The following is a 27,735-nucleotide window of genomic DNA, read 5'->3' as shown; positions in this document are numbered from 1 at the left end:
ATATGTCAATTAGCCTATCAGAAGCTTCTAAAGCCATGACATCATTTTCTGGAATTTTCCAAGCTGTTTAAAGGCACAGTCAACTTAGTGTATGTAAACTCATGACTCGCTGGATTTGTGATACAGTGAATTATAAATCAAATAATCTGTCTGTAAGCAATTGTTGGAAAAATTACTTGTGTCATGCACAAAGTAGATGTCCTAACCGACTTGCCAAAACTATAGTTTGTTAACAAGAAATTTGTGGAGTGGTTGAAAAACAAGTTTTAAGTGCACGTCAACTTCCTACTTCAACTGTACATACGTGTTCAGACTCTTTACTCAGTACTTTGCTGAAGCACCTTGGCAGCGATTACAGCCTTGAGTCTTCTTGGGTATGACGCTACAAGCTTGGCACACCTGTAATTGGGGAGATTCTCCCATTCTTCTCTGCAGATCCTCTCAAGCTCTGTTGGGTTGTATGTGGAGCATCGCTTCACAGCTATTTTTAGGTCTCTCCAGAGATGTTCGATGAGCTCAAGTCCGGAACACTCAAGGACATTCCGAGACTTCTCCCGAAGCCACTCCTGCGTTGTCTTGTCTGTGTGCTTAGGCTCATTGTCCTGTTGGAAGGTGAACCTTCGCCCCAGTCTCAGGTCCTGAGCGCTCTGGAGCAGATTTTCATCAAGGATCTCTCTGTACTTTGCTCTGTTCATCTTTCCCTCGATCCTGACTAGTATCCCAGTCCCTGCCTCTGAAAATCAGCAGAAAAAGTATGATGCTGCCACCACCATGCTTCACCGTAGGGATGGTGCCAGGTTTCCTCCAGACGTGACGCTTGGCACTCAGGCCAATGAGTTCAATCTTGGTTTCATCAAACCAGTGAATCTTATTTCGCATGGTCTGAGAGACTTTTAGGTGCCTTTTGGCAAACTCCAAGCGGACTGTCATGTGCCTTTTACTGAGAAGTGGGTTCCGTCTGACCACTGTACCATAAAAGCGGCAGGTAGCCTCGTGGTTGGAGCGTTGGACTAGTAACCGAAAGGTTGCAAGATCGAGTCCCCAAGCTGACAAGGTAAAATCTGTCGTTCTTCCCCTGAACAAGGCAGTTAACCCACTGTTCCTAGGCCGTCATTGAAAGTAAGAATTTGTTCTTAACTGACTTGCCTAGTTAAATAAAGGTAAACGTTTTTTTTAAAGCATGATTGGTGGAGCGCTGCAGAGATGGTTGTCCTTCTAGAAGTTTCTCCCATCTCAACAGAGGAACACTGGAGCTCTGTCAGTGACCATCGGGTTCTTGGTCACCTCCCTTACCAAGGCCCTTCTCCAATTGCTCAGTTGGGAGCGGGCGGACAGCTCTAGGAAGAGTCTTGGTAGTTCCAAACTACTTCCATTTAAGAATGATGGCAGCCACTGTGTTCTTGGGGACCTCCAATGCTGCAGAAACATTTTTGTTACCCTTCCCCAGATCTGTGTCTCAACACAAAATTCCTTCAACGTCATGGCTTGGTTTTTGCTCTGACACGCACTGTGGATCCTTATATAGACAGGTGTGTGCCTTTCCAACTCATCTCCAATCAATTGAATTTACCACAGGTGGACTCCAATCAAGTTGTAGAAACATCTCAAGGATGATCAATGGAAACAGGATGCACCTGAGTTACATTTTTAGTCTCATCGCAAAGGGTCTGAATACTTATGTAAATACATAAAAAAAAATGTTTTTAAATAAATGAGCAAAAATGTCTAAAAACCTGTTTTCGCTTTGTCATTATGGTGTATTGTGTATAGCTATATTTTATTACATTTGTTTTGGTACTTTTACCCTATTTGTTATATCCAATTGGTCGTGAGTCTTTTCCCATCGCTACAACTCCCCTAAAGACTCGGGAGAGGCGAAGATCAAGAGCCATGCTTCCTGCCGAACTGCACTGCTTTTTGACACACTGCTCGCTTAACCCAGAAGACAGTTGCACCAATGTGTCAGAGGAAACACTGTCCAGCTGGCGACCGAAGTCAGCTCGCAGGTGCCCGGCCCGTCGTGATGGGACAAGGAAATCCCAGCCGGCCAAACCCTCCCCTAACCCAGACAGCGCTGGGCCAATTGTTCACCGCTTCAAGGTTACGGCCAGCTCTGACACAGCCCGAGATCAAACCCGGGTCTGTTGTGACACCTCAAGCACCATGATGCCATGTCCTAGACCCCTGCGCCACTCTGGAGGCGTGTGTTGATTAACATTTTTAGAAATGTGGAAAAATTCAAGGCGTCTGAATACTTTCCGAATCCACTGCAGATCTAAGAATCAAAAGACGTGTGGACCGCTCATGACACTCTGCTTTGTTTGCTATAGCATTCTGTGCTTCTTGATAAGGGTGCAGACTCAAGGGAGTGGCAAGGGTCCCTGAGCTGCCCATTTGAAGATAAGTGTGAACTTTGTATTGAAGGAGACTGCTTGGTTTCCTTGGTTTGGAGTGTGCTGGGCCTAGTCTGCCTCTGTAGCAAGCAAACACTTGACTCCAGAAATGACACATTATGTACATAAGAGGAACATACCTAAAGTGTATGTTGAAATGGTCTTGAACTTTGGGACATTCAGTTTGAGACCTCACCTTCCTCAGGGCAAGACTTAAAAACTATTCCCATGATTCTCATTAGAACTGTTCTCTGCAGTGAACTCTCCTGTTTTGCACACTAACTTCCTGTGTACCCAGGATTGAATGGCATGCAGAGAGTGGGTGGCATGGGCACTTTTTCTGTGCTGGCTTTAAGATATTTAAAGGCTATAAGCAGCCATTGTATTCTTTAGGTTTAGTACATCCAGAGGATAACTGGGGCCAAGCTACTGTAGATTCATGAAGAGACTAGTGGAAGAAGACATCTAAGCCATATTGTACAAGTGAGGAGAAATCAAAACCATGAGAAACCATTGAGCTCAGAAATATGTAGTCGACCAGCACAACAGTGAAGTAGACCTAGTAGATCATATAACAGTGTACGAAGTATATATTTTGTCAAAGGTGCACAGTAACTCACTCATACTCAAGTTGAGACTTTAGCTGTACATTTATTTCCAAAAGGCTGCATATACATTTGCAAATTCTACTGTACAGAAAACATCCAAAATGTCCATAATTATATAGATACAATATACCACCAAGCTGCCCTGGCAATACCAAACATATGCAGTATGTTTAGCACTAGAAAAGCTCTGCAGCCTATTGAATTATATAATCTTAAATACTTTTTCAACTAATACTTTTTTAAATGTATGTTGGTATGGTTTTGCTTTGTTTATTTTTTTTCCAGCCCCATCTGTACTTTACAACATTCACCATTTACAGTAGTTAAACAAGGCACAAGAATAGTGATATGAAGCCAAAGGCCATGCGTGATGTGAGATGGAGCATAACAACATCCATCCTGATGAAGTCAGTGTGGAGCTATAGCATGCGTCCCAAATGATACCCTATTCTCTTTATAGTGCACTAGTTTTGACCAGAGGCCTATAGGCCTTGGTAAAACATAGTGCACTCCCACTGGGCACAGACGTCCGTTCAAAGTCTAGTTTTAATTTACATTTGGTTGAGTTAACCTGAATTCAACGGAAAAAATAAATTACCATGTCATTGGATTTAGGTTAAAAGTTAGGTGAAAAATACTAAATTCGCTTATATTGATTACTTTTTTCAAATCCATTCAGACATTCACATTGATTCATTTTTGGATTCAACCAGTTTTGGCCCAGTGGGCTATAAAGGGAATAGTTACCAACTCAGGGTACATTAAATCAGGGGTCCAACAGTAAACTCTTCAGCCTGTGACACAACAATCGTCATCGTCAACCTGTGACACCACAATCGCACAATCGCCTTCAGCCTGTGACAACACAATCGCCTTCAGCCTGTGACAACACATTGCCTTCAGCCTGTGACACCACAATCGCCTTCAGCCTGTGACAACACAATCTCCTTCAGCCTGTGACAACACAATCTCCTTCCGCCTGTGACAACACAATCGCCTTCAGCCTGTGACAACACAATCGCCTTCAGCCTGTGACAACACAATCGCCTTCAGCCTGTGACAACACAATCTCCTTCCGCCTGTGACAACACAATCGCCTTCAGCCTGTGACAACACAATCAGCCTGTCCTTCAGCCTGTGCCTGTCAGCCTGTGACAACACAATCGCCTTCAGCCTGTGACAACACAATCGCCTTCAGCCTGTGACATCGCCTTCAGCCTGTGACAACACAATCTCCTTCCGCCTGTGACAACACAATCGCCTTCAGCCTGTGACAACACAATCAGCCTGTGACAACACAATCACCTTCAGCCTGTGACAACACAATCGCCTTCAGCCTGTGACAACACAATCGCCTTCAGCCTGTGATCGCCTTCAGCCTGTGACAACACAATCGCCTTCAGCCTGTGACAACACAATCGCCTTCAGCCTGTGACAACACTCGCCTTCAGCCTGTGATCGCCTTCAGCCTGTGACAACAATCGCCTTCAGCCTGTGCCTTCAGCCTGTGACAACACATCGCCTTCAGCCTGTGACAACACAATCGCCTTCAGCCTGTGACAACACAATGACAACACAATCGCCTTCAGCCTGTTCGCCTTCAGCCTGTGACAACACATCGCCTTCAGCCTGTGACAACACATCGCCTTCAGCCGCCTGTGACAACACAATCGCCTTCAGCCTGTGATCTCCTTCCGCCTGTGACAACACATCGCCTTCAGCCTGTGACAACACAACGCCTTCAGCCTGTGACAACACAATCGCCTTCAGCCTGTGACAACACAATCTCCTTCAGCCTGTTCCTTCAGCCTGTGACAACACAATCTCCTTCCGCCTGTGACAACACAATCGCCTTCAGCCTGTGACAACACCGCCTTCAGTGACAACACAATCGCCTTCAGCCTGTGACAACACAATCGCCTTCAGCCTGTGACAACACAATCGCCTTCAGCCTGTGACAACACAATCGCCTTCAGCCTGTGACAACACAATCGCCTTCAGCCTGTGACAACACAATCGCCTTCAGCCTGTGACAACACATCGCCTTCAGCCTGTGACAACACAATCGCCTTCAGCCTGTGACAACAATAGTCTTCAGCCTGTGACAACACATCGCCTTCAGCCTGTGACAACACATCGCCTTCAGCCTGTGACAACACATCGCCTTCAGCCTGTGACAACACATCGCCTTCAGCCTGTGACAACACATCGCCTTCAGCCTGTGACAACAATAGTCTTCAGCCTGTGACAACACAAAGCAATAATAATACAGAGTATGTATGTATGGTTCAAAACCCAGTGGCCCACTTAGCATTTAAAAACTTAACTTCAACATTTAATACTTTAGATATGACTAGGCATGTATGCAATAGGCAACATTAAATAAAATAGTTAAAATGCTATGTTTGGTTGTTATGATATATTGTATTCCACAGACAAATGCTCTTAATGCAACATTAGCCACTGTTTAGCACTACAACAGCACACCTGTTTCTGTTTTTCCACCACTCTTGCTCACATTAGTACAGGGAATTGAAATTAAATTGCTAACAATTAAGAAAAACAATAATTTTCAAAACGTAAAGCTCACCCACTCACTAATCTATTCTATATCCAGCTGGATTGTATAACGATTAACGCTCAATTGATTAGGAGAGCATAGCGAATGTGTTATGTAGAAACCAAAAAGCAATGGAGGTTTCATGTACCCACTGGGCACACACTGGTTGAATAAGCGTTGTTTCCACGTCATTTCAATGAAGTTACATTGAACCAAAGTGGAATTGACAATGAATTGATGTCTGTGCTCAGTGGGTAGAGTGTGAAATTCAGCTCGTCTGATCGTTGCTGTTGAGAGCAACATACAGTAATAATCAATAAGGGCACAGTAGACACAGCTCAAAACTTCAGCCACCGTTTTCCCTCTATAGTGGACTACTTTTGACCAGAGCCCTGTAGTAGTGCACTATAAAGGGAATAGGGTTCCATTTTGGATGCATACTCTTGTATATGAAATTGCATATAACAAACTATGAGCTAACAGCGTTTTAGGTAGTTCAGAGGAGACTGCAACAGGTGTACGATGAACAAGTTGAGCGTTTTGGAAAATGTAACTGTACTGAGACACCTCTGAGCGCCATTTTCTAAAAGTATTTAGATCATTTAAAATCCTTGTTATTATGCTCATTGTAATACAAATGAAAGCATGAGTAACTAGAAACAGGCATGATCCAAGCCTGTAGATGCTAAATCATATGGATCACATAAAAACAGAAATATGCATCATAAGAATTACATGGAATAAACAACACCATCCTTTGATTTACATGGAATAAACAATAACATCCTTTGATTTACATGGAATAAACAATACCATCCTTTGATTTACATGGAATAAACAATAACATCCTTTGATTTACATGGAATAAACAACACCATCCTTTGATTTACATGGAATAAACAATAACATCCTTTGATTTACATGGAATAAACAATACCATCCTTTAATTTACATGGAATAAACAATAACATCCTTTGATTTACATGGAATAAACAATAACATCCTTTGATTTACATGGAATAAACAACACCATCCTTTGATTTACATGGAATAAACAATAACATCCTTTGATTTACATGGAATAAACAATAACATCCTTTGATTTACATGGAATAAACAAATCCATCCTGTGAATTATAGAGTACATGGAATACAATAAAGTACAGAAACACCATCCTGTTATATTTTGTAGTGTGATTTTTTTAGCTGGACATCTATTTTAAACGTGTTCAATACAGTGCCTATTATTCAAACCAGTAATGCCACTGCATTCCTATGGCATTTAAGATATGTCCCAAATGGCACCATATTTACTATAGGGCCCTATGGGCCCTCCTTACTTATACAGTACAACAATATGTTAAACAGGCCTGCTTATTGTACCAGAACGGCTTCCCATACTATTACATATTCTATCCACATCAGGGTTGGGGTCAATTCTTCAAATTAAATTGTCATTCAATTCTCTTTCCCTGTCAATTCCATTTAATTCCATGTCAGTCTTTGAATTGAGAAATTTTCTCTGAATTCCAATGTTAGGTTAATTCCAATAATTATATTCCTAATTCAATACTATCCACAACATTTCCACAAATTCAAATGAAATTCATTCAGGCTGATCATCAGTGTTCCGACAGCCTAACTATACTGGCAATATAGGAATACAGATTGAAATAATTAAAAACAAATCCTACAGTCCATTTTTATACTATGTGCATTCATTTCATTAACTGGGAAATGTAAAAATGTTGAATTCCAATTCGATTCAATTACATTTTTACAATTCCAAATCAGTCTAATTCAAATTCAATTCTGTAACTTTAAAAATGTTTAAATTAAAATTTAATTCAATGTAAATTCTCCACTTCATGAGTGAATTCAATAATTGAATGGTATTTTTCAAATTAAATTGGAATTGAGCCAAACCCTAATCCACATTCATGTCCTGTGTAGTTGTGAAGTGCTATGCCTCTGTTGCGGGCCTTGTGTGTGTTGGGTAGATCAGCAGCTTGCTTAGGTGTTAATAATGATTAAAAGTGGGTGATAAGATTCAGAGATACACATGGCATAGTGCCAGGAAATGACATCATACAGCTCCTCCAGCTTTCTCTTTCTCCTCCAGGGTGGCCAAACCACAACTGTCACACGCATGCATGCACACAAACACACACTGCAGTACTGTGGCCTGACAAAGACATTTCCATCATTGTCAGGGGTTTTCCTTTAAAGATAAAGGATCCAGCCTGAATCATGTTAACAGTACATTGTCCTCACAACCCACCACTGTACCGCCAGGATCTCTTTTACAATGTTACGCTGATACAGAACAAAAATATCTGAACATTACAATAAAATGCATTTTATTAAACTCTGTACTGTTTATACCTGTTTCAGAGTGGTTTCTCCCATTTGAGACATTATTTGGAATTGATGACCAAATGTTCAAATAGAAATGAATACCATACAGCGGTCTTACGGTATAGGTGTGATATGGGATACTTCCCAAATGGAAGAACCCTATTCCCCATTTAGTGCACTACTTTTCACTAGGTTCTATACGGCCCTGGTCAAATGTAATGCACTAGATGGGTATAGGGTGCCATTTGGGACGCACTCACTGTAAATGCAGATGCACATGAGGGCAGTATCAAACAAACCCTGGGGACGGTGACAAGCATTTTCACTTTTTGAAGAGCATTGGTGGGTCCTAACAGTGTAGAGGGTCCCCTATATCCTGAACAACAGAATAAGAAAACAAACTCAAATGGTCAGCCTGACTTAAGAATAGCATTAACTAGGAGGAAAATAAGGGAGGGAATAGAATGGTGAAAGACAAAACAGATGTACAGTACATCGTCAGAAAGGGATGGATAAAGTTACAGTACACACAGCAATGACAGATTTTTTTTTTCTCAGTGGTAATTTTTGCCTGTCATGTTTTTTTGCTCTGTGAACAACAAACTCCATTCGCACACTGACTTCCTATGGACCTTTTAATCCACGACCGAGTCAGCTGTCAGTCGTTATGTGCATATAGGGATATGCATTACACTGGGCTTGTTGGGATCTATATCGGAGGAGACAAGTCAGCTAGTATACTCAGGGACTGAGTTAGCCGTCTCATGATTGGTGAGTTCACCCATTCCACACACTGGGTTGTCTGGGCTTCCTGTTCCAAAATGATGTACCGAGTCTGATTCAGGTTCCTCATGGCTCTTTGCTACAGTGCTTTTGGACTGGATCTTGCCAATTTCCTCCAGAGCACTTGCCAGAGAGTCAAGGTCACCAGTGTCTTGGTGTCGTGCCTCCCACAGGCTCAGTATGACGGCAGAGGGGCTCTGTTGCTTAGCAAAATACAACAGGTTCCTGGGGGAAGGAGAGAAACGCATTAGTGGACAAAGTGGTAACAGCGCACTTAGCAAAGTGAACAACACTTTTGTTTATAAAAAAACAGTTGTTTATAGATAGAGATATGATATAGAATTCTGTGTTTCACCACAGTGCTGGTTCCTAATATCAGCAGGGAGGGACTGACATTGTGCTGGAAAATGTTTCCCTAAGACTAGACATACTGGACGTGATCAGGGATATCTTGAAATATCTAAGTAAGTGAACTGTAAGGTAACATTTGTGTGGAAGAAGTGAATTTCGAGTTAGAGCTGAATATGTAGGCATATGACAAATGTACTCTGTAGGCTTACGGGTGGTTTGCGCTAACAGCTTGCAATGTGTCTATTACAGATATCCATTAGATCCAGTGGAGGGCACTATTTCACTACAAAACAAGGGTTTACCCCTCCCTGCGAAAAGCATATCACCCTCTGTGAATGCAGTCATTGATGTGCCATCAGACTCAATTAAAATGAGCTTAACATGATAAGATATAAAATGAGGACAGCTGATCAGGCTCATTTGGAACCACTAAAGTCTCAAATACCTTCTGCTGTTTGTTCAAGCAATCATTGAAACACCCCGTGAGACATGACGGACAGCTGGGCTGTATCTCAAATGGCACACTTCTATTCCCTATTTAGTGCCATAGGGCCATGGTGAAAAGTAGTGCACTACATAGAGAATATGGTGCTATTTGTGATCACAGCCTTGGACACACACCTATCTAGATGGAGTTTCTGGGCTAAGATCTGCCAGTCCTTTCCCTTAGTGTTGGCAGTGTCAAAGGTGGCACAGATCCTCTGGTGGATGGAAAGGGGGATTTTGAAGGCCTTGGGTCCCGTCTGTGAGGTGACGGTGCAGTCTGTCTGCATAAAAAACAGGACTGACTCCTTCTTGCTCTACAAAGGCAAAACAGACAGTTGTCAAATATAATTGAATTACATTTGTATTTAACAAAAGGGCTGTTGGGATATACAGGACCAAGAATAGTCAGCTCACATTGATATATTCTATCTTCCCTCTGTTTTATAAAGAAACACAGGATGCATCACAAATGGTACCCTGTTCCCTATATAGTGCACTAGATTTGACCAGAGCACTATAGGGAACAGAGTGCCATTTGAAAGACAACCACTGCAGACCCTGAGGACAGACTGTTCAGCCAGCAGAGGACAGTGACTTCACTGAGGTTTAATAAAGATTGTATGTATGGATTGTGGGAGAAAAATGTCCTCCACACACGGAGAGCCAGGCTCACCTCTGCCACGGATGTATAGACCTGCAGAATCTGCTCGTGACCTTTGACCTGCTTCACGCTAATCTTGCAGGAGAACTGGGTGGTGGTGGGGCTGTATCTCTCCAGGGAGAAGGCACAGTGCAGGGGCTGCTGGTTGCTGCACCACACTTGGGAAAAGGAAAATTCCTGCATGTCGAGAGAGAGACGGAGTGAGAGAGGAGGAAGACAGAGGCAAAACAGGATGAGATATCTGGGCTTCTACAGTATTATTCCTCTCCAGAAGATGACTCAGCTCCTATTCTATCCGTCACATGGGAAGGTCTCATATGCATACGCAGACAAAGTAGTTGGGTAAGAGGATGTTTGAGGGGTTTGAAGTCGCGCAGCGTTATGCAACGATAGCATTGTGTATGGAAATATGCATTTGTACTGTAGGGAGAGGGGGAGGGACAAATCCCACTTAATTCTGATAATGGAAGTCCGATCGCGAGCTAAGTATTACACACGATATCCGGTAGCGAGGGATCGACGAACGGGAAAATGATTGCCTTTGATGCATAATTAATTTCTGCCGTGGGCACATCGGCAGTGAAACGACCTTGACCTCACGCATGCTCCCTTCTTCCATCTCTGCATAATAAAGTGACCTGTAAACTATTCACAGTAATGAAATGCATCCCAAATGGCACCCTATCCCTGATATAGTGCACTTCCCATAGAGCTCTGGTCAAAAGTAATGCACTATATAGGGAACAGTGTGCTATATGGGACTCACATATGGTGATAGGGACCCTGGCTAACTGTACTGTAAAACAAATATAAACAGTCTTTTTGCCTAAAGAGGACTTAACCCCTTGGCTTTGATCATCAGATCCTCCACGGTGTGGGATGGATGCAGCAGTTAATGGTGCACTAGGGGAATGATGTACGTGGAGAGGCCAGGTAATTTTTAGCAGTAAAAGCTGTCTTGATGTACTGTATGGTGCAGGCGAGAGCCATTACTCTCCACCTGCTCTATGAAAGGGGGAGGTTCACAGAGGTAGTCTCCCTCCAAAGATCCTCATAAATAAGCCAAGAGGAGGTGTCTGTCTGAGGCACACCATCCTACTTCCTCGCCCCACTCACGGTTGTTTTTGGGGCAATTATAAAGCCTATTGTAAAAACAAGCACAACCATTTTAAAGTGAGCGGTAGTAAGAAGGCAATATTAGCTAATCAAAAGAGAACCATTGCGCTCTCCCAGAAGCTTGGCTGGTGCAAAGAGGTGTAATGGGTTCGTGCTCAATTTTTTTTTGCATAAAGCTTACTTCCTTATTCAATGTTATTATTTTTTTACTGCATCAGGGATAGCGTACACAGACGTTTAGCCTTTACAGCCTTCTTCAGTGAGTCGGTCAAATGTTCTTGAATTCAAAACAGCATTTGTAAAGAACTACCGATGAGCAGCATTGAATAATTAAGCTTTGAATAATTAACATTGACTAATTACATTGAATAATTAAGCTTTATGCAACATTTTTCAGTGGGAACGGATTATACCTCTTTGTTTGTCTGAAGGCAATATTAGAAAACATATTTACAGAGGAAGTACTGACCTACATTGCTGTCCATTGTTCACACACATATACCAATAAAGGTAAACAATCCCCAGTAAGTCTGGTTGTATCCAAATTGTCAACAATCTGGCAACAAATAACACATGTATCTTTCCATGCTCAGATTTCCAGTAATGTATCTGAAATCATTCAGTGCTCAATCTGTATGTAGTTACAGTCTCAGTTACCTGACACGTGGTGAAGGGTTTAATGTTCCATAGAAACTGTGGGACATCCTGGATGGAGACCTGGAGGCTGAAGGTGTTCCCTCTGAAAGGCAGAATCTTGGGTTCCTCAAGGAGCTGTCCTCCTCTACAGGTCTCTGTGGCCACCACTCCCTGGGGACAGATGGATAGAGAGACAGACAGAGAGAGAGAGACAGATCAATGGGACAGTTATCACCACAGTTTACATCCCAGTTCACTGCCAACCAACTGGTTAGTGATTGATTCTTGCTCTGGTGGATCCACAAATCGACTATCGCAAACATTGTCAAAACCTGAGCATTATCCTCAAGTCAAGAGTGTCCTTAAATTACATTAAAGAATATTACAAAAATACATTTCTCATTAGCAGTTATATCAAATGTGTAGCCATACAAGTTTGTAGTTTCAATTGAATCCATTGTTTGAGCATGTATCGGCTAACAGCCGTCCACCAAATTGAATTTGGAGTGATGAAAGAGCTCTTTGATTTGAGGCTGAAGTTATTAATCTGACATCATTGCTCTCAGTTTTCGTGGCTGTTTTTCAGACATTTCAATCAGAAAAAAAGTGTGTGTACGTGCATATTCTTTCTTCACAGTAGGTGTTAAAAACAATCCAACATTGGCAATGTGATCATAAAACATGCTTGAAAATGTCTCAAATAATACAAATATAATGACAAAAGGGAACCTGCTGGATGAATTACCCTCCATCTACCTTTGTCTTTAAACACAGTTACATCCTGGACATCATTGAACTCAACTCTATGGTTGTCCAGTAGATCACAGAGCTTCTTATTAAAAAAATCATACTCAGTATCCATCCAATCACTTAAGTGCACATCATGGCCATTGTCTGTGACCTTGAGAAACGACACCCCATTCAATGCAGCAACATTTCCCCATCCCCCGTCTTTAAGATCATCATTGCTTGGACAAATTGTATTCTGTAACTCGTAATCTACAGATTCTGTATTCCCTATGCAGACTAGATGGTTGTTTGCCAGCCCAATCCTAACATCGTATGGCCGCTGAAGCCAGAGTAACAGCTACATTCAGAAGGAAATCTCTCACTGAAATGAGATCCTTAATATTATTACCAGGAGCATCCTATTAATCTAGGTCAAGGATATGACCAGTGATTGACTGTGTCCGTCTATAGCCAGGGTTTGAACAACATGAAGGAGAGTGAGTGTGATTGTAGTCGACAGAGACCCAGGGGACAGAGAGGGCTGGCATCTGCTCGGCAGGCTGCGCAGGGGATGGATTCATAAACCAAATCCAAAAAGCATTTTAAACCCAGCTGCCAGTGACTTCTGCTAAATCATGGGAACACAAGCAGAGTCACTCCTGAGGCCTGTTCTGTTCTATGTCTCAGGGGACGTGAGGAAGTTTAATTCCCTGACGCTAGATGAGAAGATATCGACACACACATTTGCATGCTTTATTGAATTTGAATTTACTCAGAGTCACATACAGTACAATATGACCGAATGATCGGAAGGCTAATGCGTAAATATCAATGTTTGTGGTCCTCTATCCAATACTGCCTGAGCAAAATCACTGTAATCAATACTGAGCTTCATATGATTGCACAGAAGAGCCAACGGCAATCAATGAAAATAACCAACCCCCCACAAACACTCGAAACAATGATAGCACCTGAAAGGCGTGTGGCGTGTCGTCCACACAGTAGACTCGGAGGCTGTAGTCCATGGGGTTGGGCCCTATGCTGCCAAACACTGCTAGCTTCAGCCTCTTCACAGCTGCCTGGGTGAGTGGTTCACCAACAAGGGCATAGGAGCCCGGCTTGTCCAGGAGCAGGTGGCAGCTACTGGAGTCCATCAGGCAGTAACAAGATGTTGACTCATCCTCCACTGACATCACTTCCTGGAAACGCAGAACACAGAACACAACACAGGTCGCTTAGCAAAAGAGGATGATAAGACAATTTAATTTATCATCATCACATTTGATTATACTGAGAATAAATACTATAATTATGCTCTGTGGGCTGTGTGTGTATTGTATGTGTATTTGTTCTGCATCTTTTATTGTGTTGTGTCATCATGAGACCAATTCAATGTTTGGTTCTGAGTTACATAACAGAAATTAATATAAAGTGCTTTTCAAATGGGAACAATATCTACTTATAAGCAGTCTCTGAAGTATGTGATAATCAGCTAGGAGATGGTAACATATCTCAGAACACCAATCAGTCAATATGAACAATACACACATGCTTTATTTATGAACATGACAGCAGTAGGCCTAGGTGAGAAACACTTATTTTAAATGACAATTAATAGATTCAATATTATTCTCCTGGCCAGCCTATAATTAAGCAATAAGGCACGAGGGTGTGTGGTATATGGCCAATATACCACAGCTAAGGGCTGTTCTTAGGCGTGACGCATCGCGGAGTGCCTGGACACAGCCCTTAGCCGTGGTATATTGGCCATATGCCCCAAACCCCCGAGGTGCCTTATTGTTATTATGGCTAGCGGAACCCCTCGACAACATTCCGCTGAAAAGGCAGCGAGCGAAATTAATTAATACTTTTTTTAAATATGTAACTTTAATACATTCACAAGCGCAATACACCAAATTAAAAATAAACTTCTTGTTAATCTACCCATCATGTCCAATTGCAAAATGCTTTACAGCAAAAGCACAACATATGATTATGTTAGGTCAGAGCCTAGTCACAAAAATACACACAGCCATTTTTCAGCCAAAGAGAGGAGTCACAAAAAGCAGAAAGAGATCAAATTAATCACGAACCTTTAATGATCTTCATCAGATGACACTCATAGGACTTCATGTTACACAATACATGTATGTTTTGTTCGATAATGTGCATATTTATATCCAAAAATCTCAGTTTACATTGGCGCATAAACGTTCAGTAATGTTTTGCTTCCAAAACATCCAGTGATTTTGCAGAGAGCCACATTCATTTACAGAAATAGTCATCATAAACTTGAATATAAGATACAAGTGTTATGCACAGAATTAGAGATATACTTCTCCTTAATGCAACCACTGTGTCAGACTTCAAAAGAACTTTACAGAAAAAGGAAACCATGCAATACTCGGAGTACAGCGCTCAGACAACAAATCAAGCCATACAGATATCCGCCATGTTGGAGTCAACAGAAGTCAGAAATAGCGTTATAAATATTCACTTACCTTTGATGATCTTCATCAGAATGCACTCCCAGGAATTCCAGTTCCACAATAAATGTTTGATTTGTTCGATAAAGTCCATCATTTATAACGTCCTTTTGTTAGCGCATTCAGTTCACAAATCCAAACTCATGACGCAGGGGCAGGTCCAAACGGAGAATTCCTTTGTCTTCAGAAATGCAATGGAACGCAAGCTAACTCTCACGTGAACAAGCGTGACCAGCTCATGCCACTCTGCCAGGCCACTGACTCATTCAGCTCCCATTCCCCCCTCCTTCAGAGTAGAAGCATCAAAGAAGGTTCTAAAGACTGTTGACATCAAGTGGAAGCCTTAGGAAGTGTAATTTGACCCCATATACACTGTATATTCGTAGGCAATGAGTTGAAAACTACAAACCTCAGATTTCCCACTTCCTGGTTGGATGTTTCTCAGGTTTTCACTTGCCATATGAGTTATGTTATACTCACAGACATCATTCAAAAAGTTTTGGAAACTTCAGAGTGTTTTCTATCCAAATATGGGCAGTTTACTCTGGGCACGCTTTTCATCCAAACGTGACAATGCTGCCCCCTATCCCAAACAGGATAAACTTGTTATCAACGTTATTAGAGCAGTAAAAATACATGTTTTGTCATCCCCGTGGTATACAGTCTGATGTACCACGGCTGTCAGCCAATCAGTATTCAGGGCTAGAACCACCCAGTTTATAACATCAATGATAAACTTGGTGGTTCGAGCCCTGAATAGTGTTGGCTGACAGCCGTGGTATTGAGACCATATTGCGCCATGCCTATGAACACCCCTTAGCCATGGTATATTGGCCATATACCACACCTCCTCCTGCCTTATTGCTTAATTATACCCCAGACTACAGTATCCACCCCCCTTCTATAAGAAGAACAAAAAAAGAATGCCAATCTGGCAGAAAATTGGAAACATAACAAGCTATGAAATTACACAAATTAGAAACAATGAAGGACTAACGACTGTACCAATTTTCCTGTATGTCGTTAGTTTGTGTTGTGTTGAACCTCTGGTTGCAGAGGGGAGTAATGAGATGCAAGGCTGAGCTATGTAAAGTAGACGCCTGGCTCATCCTCAGGGTCATTAGCAGAGCAGAACAGACAGAGGGCTAACCGTGTCCTAAATAGCACCCTATTAGCTTTATAGTGCACTACTTTTGAGCAGAGCCCCTGGTCAAAAGTAGCGCACTATGCAGGGTATAGGGTGTCATTTGGGATGTGACCAGAGAGCTATGCTACCCCACAACCCAGATGACTGACTGGAGTTCAAATCATGACTCATATCACATACACTATGTCATTAAATGTCATACAAGGCTTTAACCGGTATTTAATGCTATTACTGTATGCCTTTTCGAGTTATGATGGTCATGAAAATGTTTAATGTCCTTTGGCTTGATTTCTATGAAAGGACTCATTATTTCTAAGAACCTCTGAGGGGTCACCTTGCTTTTTAATACTAAGAGTGAAAAGCGACATAAGTCTAATATTCATTTTAGCATCTACTTCAGGGCTCTCTATTTTCCTTTTGTAGTAGCATCTTTAGTATAATAGGGAGAGTATATTAAGGCAGAAAATACTATTAACTTGACCAGTTGATCTAGCAGTGAAAAACAGCATAACTGTGCCACCTCTAAAAAGCCCTTTGCAGGTCAAGCAAACATCGAGCCAAGCACAAACTGAATATTCATTCAGTGTTGTCTGAGAAAACAGTGGATCACTTGAAGAACACGTCAAAGCAGTACAAATCTTAGCTAGAATAATCTCCAGATTGTCTGCAGGGTCTGAAATCTGCAGCAATGCATGTTGCATATCCGAGAAAGAGTATAGGCTACATCCCAAATGGCACCCTATTCCCTACATAGTCTGGTCAAATGTAGTGCACTATGTAGGGAATAGGGTGCTATTTGAGACACCGTTAGAGAAGGGCCGGGGAGACAAATTTAGTATTTATGAACTGACGGGGTCAGGAGGCAGCCCTTAATTGGGACAAAGATCCCTGCCACCGTCTCATTGTATCATTGCCCAGGGTAAGCAAGCCAGTGATACATGCAAAGACTGCTACACCTTGTATAATTACCTTACCTAGGGCACACAGCCCACTTCCATTGGCTGTAACAACATTATTTAGGACAGACTGGGTGCAGGGGCCGACTGAGGATAATCTAGTGACTGCTGGTCTTCTAAATAACAAGCACTGTTCTTAGCAATGACACCACATAACAGCCTGGGGCAGAACTGCACTAGTCATTATTCTGACCCCCTCTGTTCAGTCTGCCAAAGCACTGATGTACACTTCTATTAATGCCTGCCTGGACATGCTCTTCATTATTTTATCTTACACTTGTTTTGTAAAAGATTTTTTTTATAGTGAACAAATAATGCAAAGAGCTGGCGCTGGTAGTGCCTGCAGAGCCTCTGGGTTGTGTATTAACAACCCCTTGGGAATGTACAATGACAATATCTGTTAGCACTGTAGAAATGTCTTTCTCAAGAAGACAACACCGTGGAAGTATTAGACATTCCTAAGGTGAACAGTGCATACTGTGAAAAACAACAAGAATGCTGAAATATATATCAACTACTACTAGCAGCTTCAAACAAATACTGTGGAGGGGGGGGGCAAGTATCTCAACAACAGTGCTGAGAAAAACAGAGGGTAACAAACCATTGTCTAACAATTACTGAATAAGCCAGTGAGTGGCAGGCAGCCTGATTCACGTGTCTGTTCAGTGAAACATTCCTGAGCAGAGGGAGGTGTCTAGGAGGCAGGGCCGGTATTCCATGTGTCCCAAATGGCACCCTATTCCCTATACACTGAGTGTATAACATTTTTAAGAACATTTGCTCTTTCCATGACAGCCTGACCAGGTTAATTCAGGTGAAAGCTATGTGCCCGTATTGATGTCACCTGTTAAATCCACTTCAGTGTAGATGAATGGGAGGAGACAGGTTAAAACCTGTTAAGGCTCTGGACAATACTGCCCCCTTTGGAGGAATTGCGTGCCCATAGTAAACAGAAAAAAAATCTGTCCAAAATTGCTAATATATGCATATAATAATTATCATTGAATAGAAAACACTCTAAAGCTTCTAAAACCGTTTGAATTATGTCTGTATGTATAGCAGAACTCACAGGGCAGCCAATCTCCCAAACTATTTCTCTCATCAGGAAAGTTGGGCCAACTTTGACATCATCGCCCCCACCCTTCCCAACCAGCTATGGATCTGGGAACAGTTTCTAGGTCTTCGGCGGGATGTCTTCTTTCAATAGAGCATGTAATTGTGCAAATCCCGCAAGCTTTGACCCTTTGGCAGGCAAAATACTGAAGTGTCGCGAGAAAATAGATGCGCGTCATGGCGCAATTGTACACAGTCATTCCTTTGTTCCAGATTGTCTGAGAGGAGTTGCGTTTCTCCGGTTGAATCGCCAATTGTTTTGTACGTTAATAACATCCTAAAGCTTGATTCTGCACTTAGTTTGACCAGTTTAGTCGACATATAATATGTAATTTTGAAGTTTTGATGCGCAACCCCTCGAGACCAGAGGAAATTTTGGCTGCATTTCAGCCTGGAATTTGTTGCGTTTGCTAATACAAAGACACACGACTTGAAACCAAATGCTGTTTTGGGTAAGTATGACTCCTTCCACTACATTCTTATCGAAGACCATCAAAGGTAAGGGAATATTTATGTTGTAATTTTGTGTTTCTGTTGACTCCAACATAGCGGAGAAATATTGCTTATGTCTGAGCGCCGTCTCAGATTATTAAATAGTGAGCGATTTCTGTAACGTGAAAAAGAAATGTGACAACGCGATTGCATTAAGAAGCAGTGTATCTTTCTAATTATATGTAGAACATGTATATTTAGTCAAAGTTTATGATGTGTATTGCTGTTATCTGGCGTTATCTGGCGGAGTTATCTATAATTTCTCCGGACATTTTTGTAGCATTTTTTGAACATGGCTCAATGTAAACGGAGATTTATGGATATAAATCAAATCAAATTTTATTTGTCACATACACATGGTTAGCAGATTTTAATGCGAGTGTAGCGAAATGCTTGTGCTTCTAGTTCCGACAATGCAGTAATAACCAACAAGTAATCTAACTAACAATTCCTAATCTACTGTCTTATACACAGTGTAAGGGGATAAAGAATATGTACATAAGGATATATGAATGAGTGATGGTACAGAGCAGCATAGGCAAGATACAGTAGATGGTATCGAGTACAGTATATACATATGAGATGAGTATGTAAACAAAGTGGCATAGTTAAAGTGGCTAGTGATACATGTATTACATAAGGATGCAGTCGATGATATAGAGTACAGTATATGCGTATGCATATGAGATGAATAATGTAGGGTAAGTAACATTATATAAGGTAGCATTGTTTAAAGTGGCTAGTGATATATTTACATCATTTCCCATCAATTCCCATTATTAAAGTGGCTGGAGTTGAGTCAGTGTCAGTGTGTTGGCAGCAGCCACTCAGTGTTAGTGGTGGCTGTTTAACAGTCTGATGGCCTTGAGATAGAAGCTGTTTTTCAGTCTCTCGGTCCCAGCTTTGATGTACCTGTACTGACCTCGCCTTCTGGATGATAGCGGGGTGAACAGGCAGTGGCTCGGGTGGTAGATGTCCTTGATGATCTTTATGGCCTTCCTGTAACATCGGGTGGTGTAGGTGTCCTGGAGGGCAGGTAGTTTGCCCCCGATGATGCGTTGTGCAGACCTCACTACCCTCTGGAGAGCCTTACGGTTGAGGGCGGAGCAGTTGCCGTACCAGGCGGTGATACAGCCCGTCAGGATGCTCTCGATTGTGCATCTGTAGAAGTTTGTGAGTGCTTTTGGTGACAAGCCGAATTTCTTCAGCCTCCTGAGGTTGAAGAGGCACTGCTGCGCCTTCTTCACGATGCTGTCTGTGTGAGTGGACCAATTCAGTTTGTCTGTGATGTGTATGCCGAGGAACTTAAAACTTGCTACTCTCTCCACTACTGTTCCATCGATGTGGATAGGGGGTGTTCCCTCTGCTGTTTCCTGAAGTCCACAATCATCTCCTTAGTTTTGTTGACGTTGAGTGTGAGGTTATTTTCCTGACACCACACTCCGAGGGCCCTCACCTCCTCCCTGTAGGCCGTCTCGTCGTTGTTGGTAATCAAGGCTACCACTGTTGTGTCGTCCGCAAACTTGATGATTGAGTTGGAGGCGTGCGTGGCCACGCAGTCGTGGGTGAACAGGGAGTACAGGAGAGGGCTCAGAACGCACCCTTGTGGGGCCCCAGTGTTGAGGATCAGCGGGGAGGAGATGTTGTTACCTACCCTCGCCACCTGGGGGCGGCCCGTCAGGAAGTCCAGTACCCAGTTGCACAGGGCGGGGTCGAGACCCAGGGTCTCGAGCTTGATGACGAGCTTGGAGGGTACTATGGTGTTGTACTCACTTCCGGCGCCGAAAGAGATGGCCGCCTCGCTTCGTGTTCCTAGGAAACTATGCAGTTTTTGTTTTTTTTTACGTGTTATTTCTTACATTAGCACCCCAGGTCATCTTAGGTTTCATTACATACAGCCGAGAAGAACTACTGTATATAAGATCAGCGTCAACTCACCATCAGTACGACCAAGAATATGTTTTTCGCGACGCGGATCCTGTGTTCTGTCTTACAAACAGGACAACGGAATGGATCGCATGCAGCGACCCCAAAACACGACTCCGAAAAAGAGGGAAACGTAGCGGTCTTCTGGTCAGACTACGGAGACGGGCACATCGTGCCCCACTTCCTAGCATTCTTCTTGCCAATGTCCAGTCTCTTGACAACAAGGTTGATGAAATCCGAGCAAGGGTTGAATTCCAGAGGGACATCAGAGACTGTAACGTTCTGTGCTTCACGGAAACATGGCTCACTGGAGAGACGCTATCCGAAGCGGTGCAGCCAACGGGTTTCTCCACGCATCGCGCCGACAGAAACAAACACCTTTCTGGTAAGAAGAGGGGTGGGGGTGTATGCCTTATGGCTAACGAGGCATGGTGCGATGAAAGAAACATACAGGAATTCAAATCCTTCTGTTCACCTGGTTTAGAATTCCTCACAATCAAATGTAGACCGCATTACCTACCAAGAGAATTCTCTTCGATTATAATTACAGCCGTATATATCCCCCCCCAAGCAGACACATCGATGGCTCTGAACGAACTTTATTTAACTCTTTGCAAACTGGAAACCATTTATCCGGAGGCGGCATTCATCGTTGTTGGGGATTTTAACAAGGCTAATCTGAAAACAAGACTCCCTAAATTTTATCAGCATATTGATTGCGCAACCAGGGGCGGAAAAACCTTGGATCACTGTTACTCTAACTTCCGCGACGCATATAAGGCCCTGCCCCGCCCCCTTTCGGAAAAGCTGACCACGACTCCATTTTGCTGATACCTGCCTACAGACAAAAGCTAAAAAAAGAAGCTCCCACGCTGAGGTCTGTCCAACGCTGGTCCGACCAAGCTGACTCCACACTCCAAGACTGCTTCCATCACGTGGACTGGGACATGTTTCATATTGCGTCAAATAACAACATTGACGAATACGCTGATTCGGTGTGCGAGTTCATTAGAACGTGCGTTGAAGATGTCGTTCCCATAGCAACGATTAAAACATTCCCTAACCAGAAACCTTGGATTGATGGCAGCATTCGTGTGAAACTGAAAGCGCGAACCACTGCTTTCAATCAAGGCAAGGTGTCTGGTAACATGACTGAATACAAACAGTGCAGCTATTCCCTCCGTAAGGCCATCAAACAAGCTAAGCGTCAGTACAGAGACAAAGTAGAATCCCAATTCAACGGCTCAGACACAAGAGGCATGTGGCAGGGTCTACAGTCAATCACGGACTACAGGAAGAAATCCAGCCCAGTCACGGACCAGGATGTCTTGCTCCCAGGCAGACTAAATAACTTTTTGCCCGCTCTGAGGACAATACAGTGCCACTGACACTGCCTGCAACGGAAAAATGCGGTCTCTCCTTCACTGCAGCCGAGGTGAGTAAAACATTTAAACGTGTTAACCCTCGCAAGGCTGCAGGCCCAGACGGCATCCCCAGCCGCGCCCTCAGAGCATGCGCAGACCAGCTGGCTGGTGTGTTTACGGACATATTCAATCAATCCCTATACCAGTCTGCTGTTCCCACATGCTTCAAGAGGGCCACCATCGTTCCTGTTCCCAAGAAAGCTAAGGTAACTGAGCTAAACGACTATCGCCCTGTAGCACTCACTTCCGTTATCATGAAGTGCTTTGAGAGACTAGTCAAGGACCATATCACCTCCACCCTACCTGACACCCTAGACCCACTCCAATTTGCTTACCGCTCAAATAGGTCCACAGACGATGCAATCTCAACCACACTGCACACTGCACTAACCCATCTGACGATCAAGGCATATTAGCATATTATTGAAAAAAACATACATGTACTGTGTAAGATGTCCTATTACTGTCATCTGATGAAGATTTTCAAAAAGGTTAGTGAATTATTTTTATTTTAATCCTGCGTTTGTGATTGCATCTTTTGTTTGACAAAATGGCTACATATCGTCTGTGTCTTTGTGGTGGTTTGATATACATATGTGCTATGTTTTCGCTGTAAAACATTTTAGAAATCTGACTCGCTGCGTAGATGAACAAGGTGTTTATCTTTCATTTGAGCTATTGGACTTGTTAATGTGTGGAGGTTAAATATTTCTAAGAATATCTTTGCATTCTGTGCGCCACTTTTTGAGTTGAGGGGGGTGGGGGGGGGGGGTCCCTTGGGGAATGTGTAGCGTGAACACGTTTAAGAAGAATTTAAGCCTTGAGACATGGATTGTGTATGTGTACCATTCAGAAGGTGAATGGGCAAGACAAACTATTTAAGTGCCTTTGAACAGGGTAGTAGGTGCCAGGTGCATTGGTTTGAGTGAGTCAAGAACTGCAACGCTGCCGGGTTTTCCACGCTCAACAGTTTCCCGTGTGTATCAAGAATTGTTCACCAGCTGGGCCTCCCAAGTGGCACAGGGGTCTAAGGCACTGCATCACAATGCTAGAGGAATCACTACAGATCCGGGTTCAACCCTGGGCTGTGTCGCAGCCGGCAGTGACCTGGAGACCCATTAGGCAGTGCACAATTGTCCCGCGTCGTCCCAGTTAGGGCAGGGTTTGGCCAGCCGGGATGTCCTTGTCCCATTGTGCTCTAGCGACTCCTGTTGCGGGCCTGGCGCATGCACGCTGACATGGTTGCCAGTTGTACAATGTTTCCTCTGACACATTGGTGCGGTTAGCTTTCGGGTTAAGCAAGCAGTGTGTCAAGAAGCAGTACGGCTTGGCGGGGTCGTGTTTCGGAGGACGCATGCTTCTCAACCTTTGCCTATCCCGAGTTTGTACCGGAGTTGCAGCAATGGGACAATTGGATACCACGAAATTGGGGAGAAAAAGGGCAAATCATTATTTTTTTTTTTTATAAATAATGGCCCATCACCCAAAGGACATCCAGTCAACTTGACTGTGGGAAGCATTGGAGTCAACATGGGCCAACATCCCTGTGGAAGTTTTTCGACATCTTGTAGAGTCCATGCCCCAACCAATTGAGGCTGTTCTGAGGGCATAAGGAGGTGCAACTCAATATTAGGAAGGTGTTCCTAATGTTTTGTACACTACCGTGCACTACTTTTGACCAGAGCCCATAGTCAAAATTAGTGCGCTAAGGTGCCATTTGGAACACAAATGGTGAGTCCAGGTCAGCGGGGGGGGGCATTTCCATGTCTCTTCCCCGATTGCCTCACGTCCACACCCATTTCAGCGTGTCCAGAATCCACCAATCGATACTGCCGATGTCTAACGAGGCCTTTTGCCCTGTCGTTGCCCTGTCTGACAGACACAAGCCGTTTGTCTTCTCTGCTATTACCTCCTGCAATTGTCTTTTTTTTTCTCCAGCGTTCTCAGTGTTATTCCTCTCAGGCAGGCAGTGCCTGTCAATGAGCTGTGAGGCCACTTTAGATAAATCATCTTATCAAGTCACTGGCGTCGTGCTTTGGTGCCATATAGTTTTTACACCTTTCTCACTATCTATCACCAGAGTGCGTCTGTCTGGAAATGTTCAATAGTGAATCATGTAACAAAACAGGTCGCAATATGTTCACGATTGGGTTTAGAATGTTCAAATAATGATAAGTGACAGTTGGGATGCAAGTGAGCATCATCTCAATTCTCATTTAGCCCAAAACAATGGCAGATTGGAGTGATCACTACCAAACACATCAGCAAGTGGCCCCTCAATAAAGGGATTAGAGGCCAAGTGTTCTCTCAACATACACTTGGCATGAACGTCTTGTCCTTTTGTAAACAATTCCGAGGTGCTGCAATGGGCAGGTCTTTCTCAATGTCTGGAGGTGCTGCTGGTACGATTGGATAGAGGGCTACAGCTGTTTTTCGTGCATTACAATTTTCCCTAAGTGTTACCATCCCATATTAGTTGGCATGACTGGGCATGTTTAAAATTAAAACACTTTGACCAAAATGATGCCATTTACACTTTGTAGAACATTTTTACACATGAGAATCAATGTTTTTGACTAATATCGATGCAACATTGGCCATTTTCAACCAGATAATGTTTTTTTATTTGATTTCAGCTGCCCTTTAAAGGCGCTTCTCTTACCTCCCATTTGTTGTCTAGTGTTTTCCTCTTCAGTTGGACGTTCCAGTTGTCAGCATCCACCTCAGCACAGTGAGCTATCGTCATAGCAACGGGCCTGGAGAGATCTATGCCTGGGGGGCCATAGGTGACCTCTGGTCCTAACAGGATCTCAAAGCCTTCCTCTGTCTGGACACTGAAACATACACATTGGCATCTGTTAATCCTGAAAATATACTATTCAACTAAATGTAGCTACATAAAGGTAGAATGTATTTGATAAAATGTGGTCAAACATTTAATGGGTTTGTCCATGCAACAATTCAAGGTACTACTAAATGGACAACCTATTACACTGAGCAAAAATATAAAACGCAACATGTAAAGTGTTGGTCCCATGTTTGTATTTCTCTCAAATTCTGTGCACAAATGTTTACATTCCTGTTTGTGAGCATTTCTCATTTGCCAAGATAATCCATCCACCTGACAGGTGTGGCATATCAAGAAGCTGATTAAACAGCATGATCATTACACAGTTGCACCTTGTACAGGGGACAATATAAGGCCACTCTAAAATGTGTAGTTTTGTCACACGACAATGCCACAGATGTCTCAATGTTTGAAGGAGCGTGCAATTGGCATGCTGACTGCAGGAATTTCCACCAAGGCCATTGCCAGATAATTAATGTACATTTCTCTACCATAAGCAGCCTCCAACGTCATTTTAGAGAATTTGGCAGTACTTCCAACCGGACTCACAACCACATGTAACCACAACAGCCCAGGACCAGTTCTTCCATGGCCTGCATACTCACCAGACATGTCACCCATTGAACATGTTTGGGATGCTCTGGATCAACGTGTACGACAGTGTGTTCCAGTTCCTGTCAATATTCAGCAACTTCGCAAACCCATTGAAGAGGAGTGGGACAACATTCCACAGGCCACAAATCAACAGCCTGATCAACTCTTTGCGAAGGAGATGTCGCCCTGCATGTGGCAAATGGTGGTCACACCAGATACTGACTGGTTTTCTGATCCACGACCCTAACTTTTTAAATGTATCTATGACCAACATATGCATACCTGTATTCCCAGTCATGTGAAATTCATAGATTATGGCCTAATAAATGTATTTCAATTGACAGATTTCCTTATAACAGGCATGGGTAACTGGCAGCCGTAAAGCTGCTATTTTTTCTCTACGCCCCATGGCAAATGTGCATAATTACAGGAAGTGAACTTAAAAATGTAAAATGTTTTGTCTTAGCTATCACGGGTGGGGGGTGGTTACACAGACCCACAAGCCACTGCGGCCCCTCATAAGTTCGATTTATTTGTGGCCCCCATCAAAGTTGTCCATCCCTTCCTCATGAACTGTAAGTCCGTAAGATCGTTGAAATTGTTGCGTTTATATTTTAAATTTTTTTAAACATATTTTTCAAACAGAAAAAACAGAAATCTCACATTTACATAAGTATTCAGACCCTTCACTCAGTACTTTGTTGAAGCACCTTTGGCAGCGATTACAGCCTTGAGTCTTCTAAGGTATGATGCTACAAGCTTGGCACACCTTTATATGGGGAGTTTCTCCCACTCTTCTCTGGAGATCCTCTCAAGCTCTGTCAGGTTGGATGGGGCGCATTGCTGCACAGCTATTTTCAGGTCTCTCCAGAGATGTTCGATTGGGTTCAAGTCCGGGCTCTGGTTGGCCACTCAAGGACATTCAGAGACTTGTCCCGAAGCCACTCCTGCGTTGTCTTGACTGTATGCTTAGGGTTGTTGTCCTCATCTTTGCCTCGATCCTGACTACTCCCTGCCTCTGAAAAACATCCCCACATCATGATGCTGCCACCACCATGCTTCACGGTAGGGATGGTGCCAGGTTTCTTCCAGACGTGCCGCTGGTATTCAGACCAAAGACTTCAATCTTGGTCTCGTCAGACCAGAGAATCTTGTTCCTCATGGTCTGAGAATCTTTAGGTGCCTTTTGGCAAACTCCAAGCAGGCTGTCATGTGCCTTTTACTGAGGAGTGGCTTCCGTCTGGTCGCTCTACCATAAAGGCCTGATTGTTAGTGTCACGCCCTGACCTTAGAGATCCTTTTTATGTCTCTATTTTGGTTTGGTCAGGGCATGAGTTGGGGTGGGCATTCTATGTTTACTGTTCTATGTTTTCTATTTCTGTGTGTTTGGCTGGGTGTGGTTCTCAATCAGAGGCAGCTGTCTACCGTTGTCTCTGATTGAGAACCATAATTAGGTAGCCTTTTTCCACCTGTGTTTTGTGGGTAGTTGTTTTCTGTTTTTGTGTCTGCACCAGACAGGACTGTTTCGGTTTTGTTTGTTCTCTTTGTTATTCAGTGTTCAGTTCTACTAATAAATCATGAACACTTAACACGCTGGTCTTTGGTCCACTTCTTCAAACAGCCGTTACAGAACTACCCACCACCAAAGGACCAAGCAGCGTGGTGTAATGGACTCCTGGACATGGGAGGAGATCCTGGAAGGGAAGGGACCCTGGAGGCAGGTGAGGGAGTATCGCCGTCCACAGGAGGAACAGGAGGCAGCTAAGGCTGAGCGGCAACATTACGAGGGAACACGGCTGGCAAGGAAGCCCGAAAATAACTTTTGGGGGGAGCACACGGGGAGTGTGGCAGAGTCAGGTTGGAGACCTGAGCCAACTCCCCATGGTTACCGTGGCAGGCGTCGTACTGGTCAGGCACCGTGTTATGCGGTGGAGCGCACGGTTTCTCCATTACGCGTTCTTAGCCAGGTGTGCTACATCCCAGCTCCCCGCATCTGCCGTGCTAGGGTGAGGATCCAGCCAGGACGGACTGTGCCAGCCCTGCTCTCCATAGCATCTCCACGGTCCAG

General features: G+C 43.4%; 1 protein-coding gene across 2 annotated transcripts in view; it reads right to left on the bottom strand.

The window, feature by feature from the left end:
* Positions 1-7,355: 7,355 nt before the first annotated feature.
* Positions 7,356-27,735, bottom strand: part of LOC135513878 (netrin receptor UNC5D-like) — a 265,849-nt gene continuing 245,469 nt past the window's right edge. For both annotated transcript variants that reach the window (XM_064936860.1, XM_064936861.1), the window contains 6 exons: positions 24,888-25,059; positions 13,653-13,880; positions 11,974-12,123; positions 10,213-10,377; positions 9,675-9,853; positions 7,356-8,927 (listed from right to left, as the gene is read on the bottom strand). In XM_064936860.1, coding sequence (XP_064792932.1) covers positions 8,648-8,927; positions 9,675-9,853; positions 10,213-10,377; positions 11,974-12,123; positions 13,653-13,880; positions 24,888-25,059 — 1,174 coding nt within the window. In that variant the 3' untranslated portion in view covers positions 7,356-8,647. The remainder of the gene's footprint in view (positions 8,928-9,674; positions 9,854-10,212; positions 10,378-11,973; positions 12,124-13,652; positions 13,881-24,887; positions 25,060-27,735) is intronic.

Source organism: Oncorhynchus masou, chromosome 25 (genome assembly GCF_036934945.1).
Source record: "Oncorhynchus masou masou isolate Uvic2021 chromosome 25, UVic_Omas_1.1, whole genome shotgun sequence".
NCBI classification, from domain to species: domain Eukaryota; kingdom Metazoa; phylum Chordata; class Actinopteri; order Salmoniformes; family Salmonidae; genus Oncorhynchus; species Oncorhynchus masou.
Note: the sequence above shows the minus strand (reverse complement) of the source record. Positions and strands in the feature narration are given on the sequence as shown.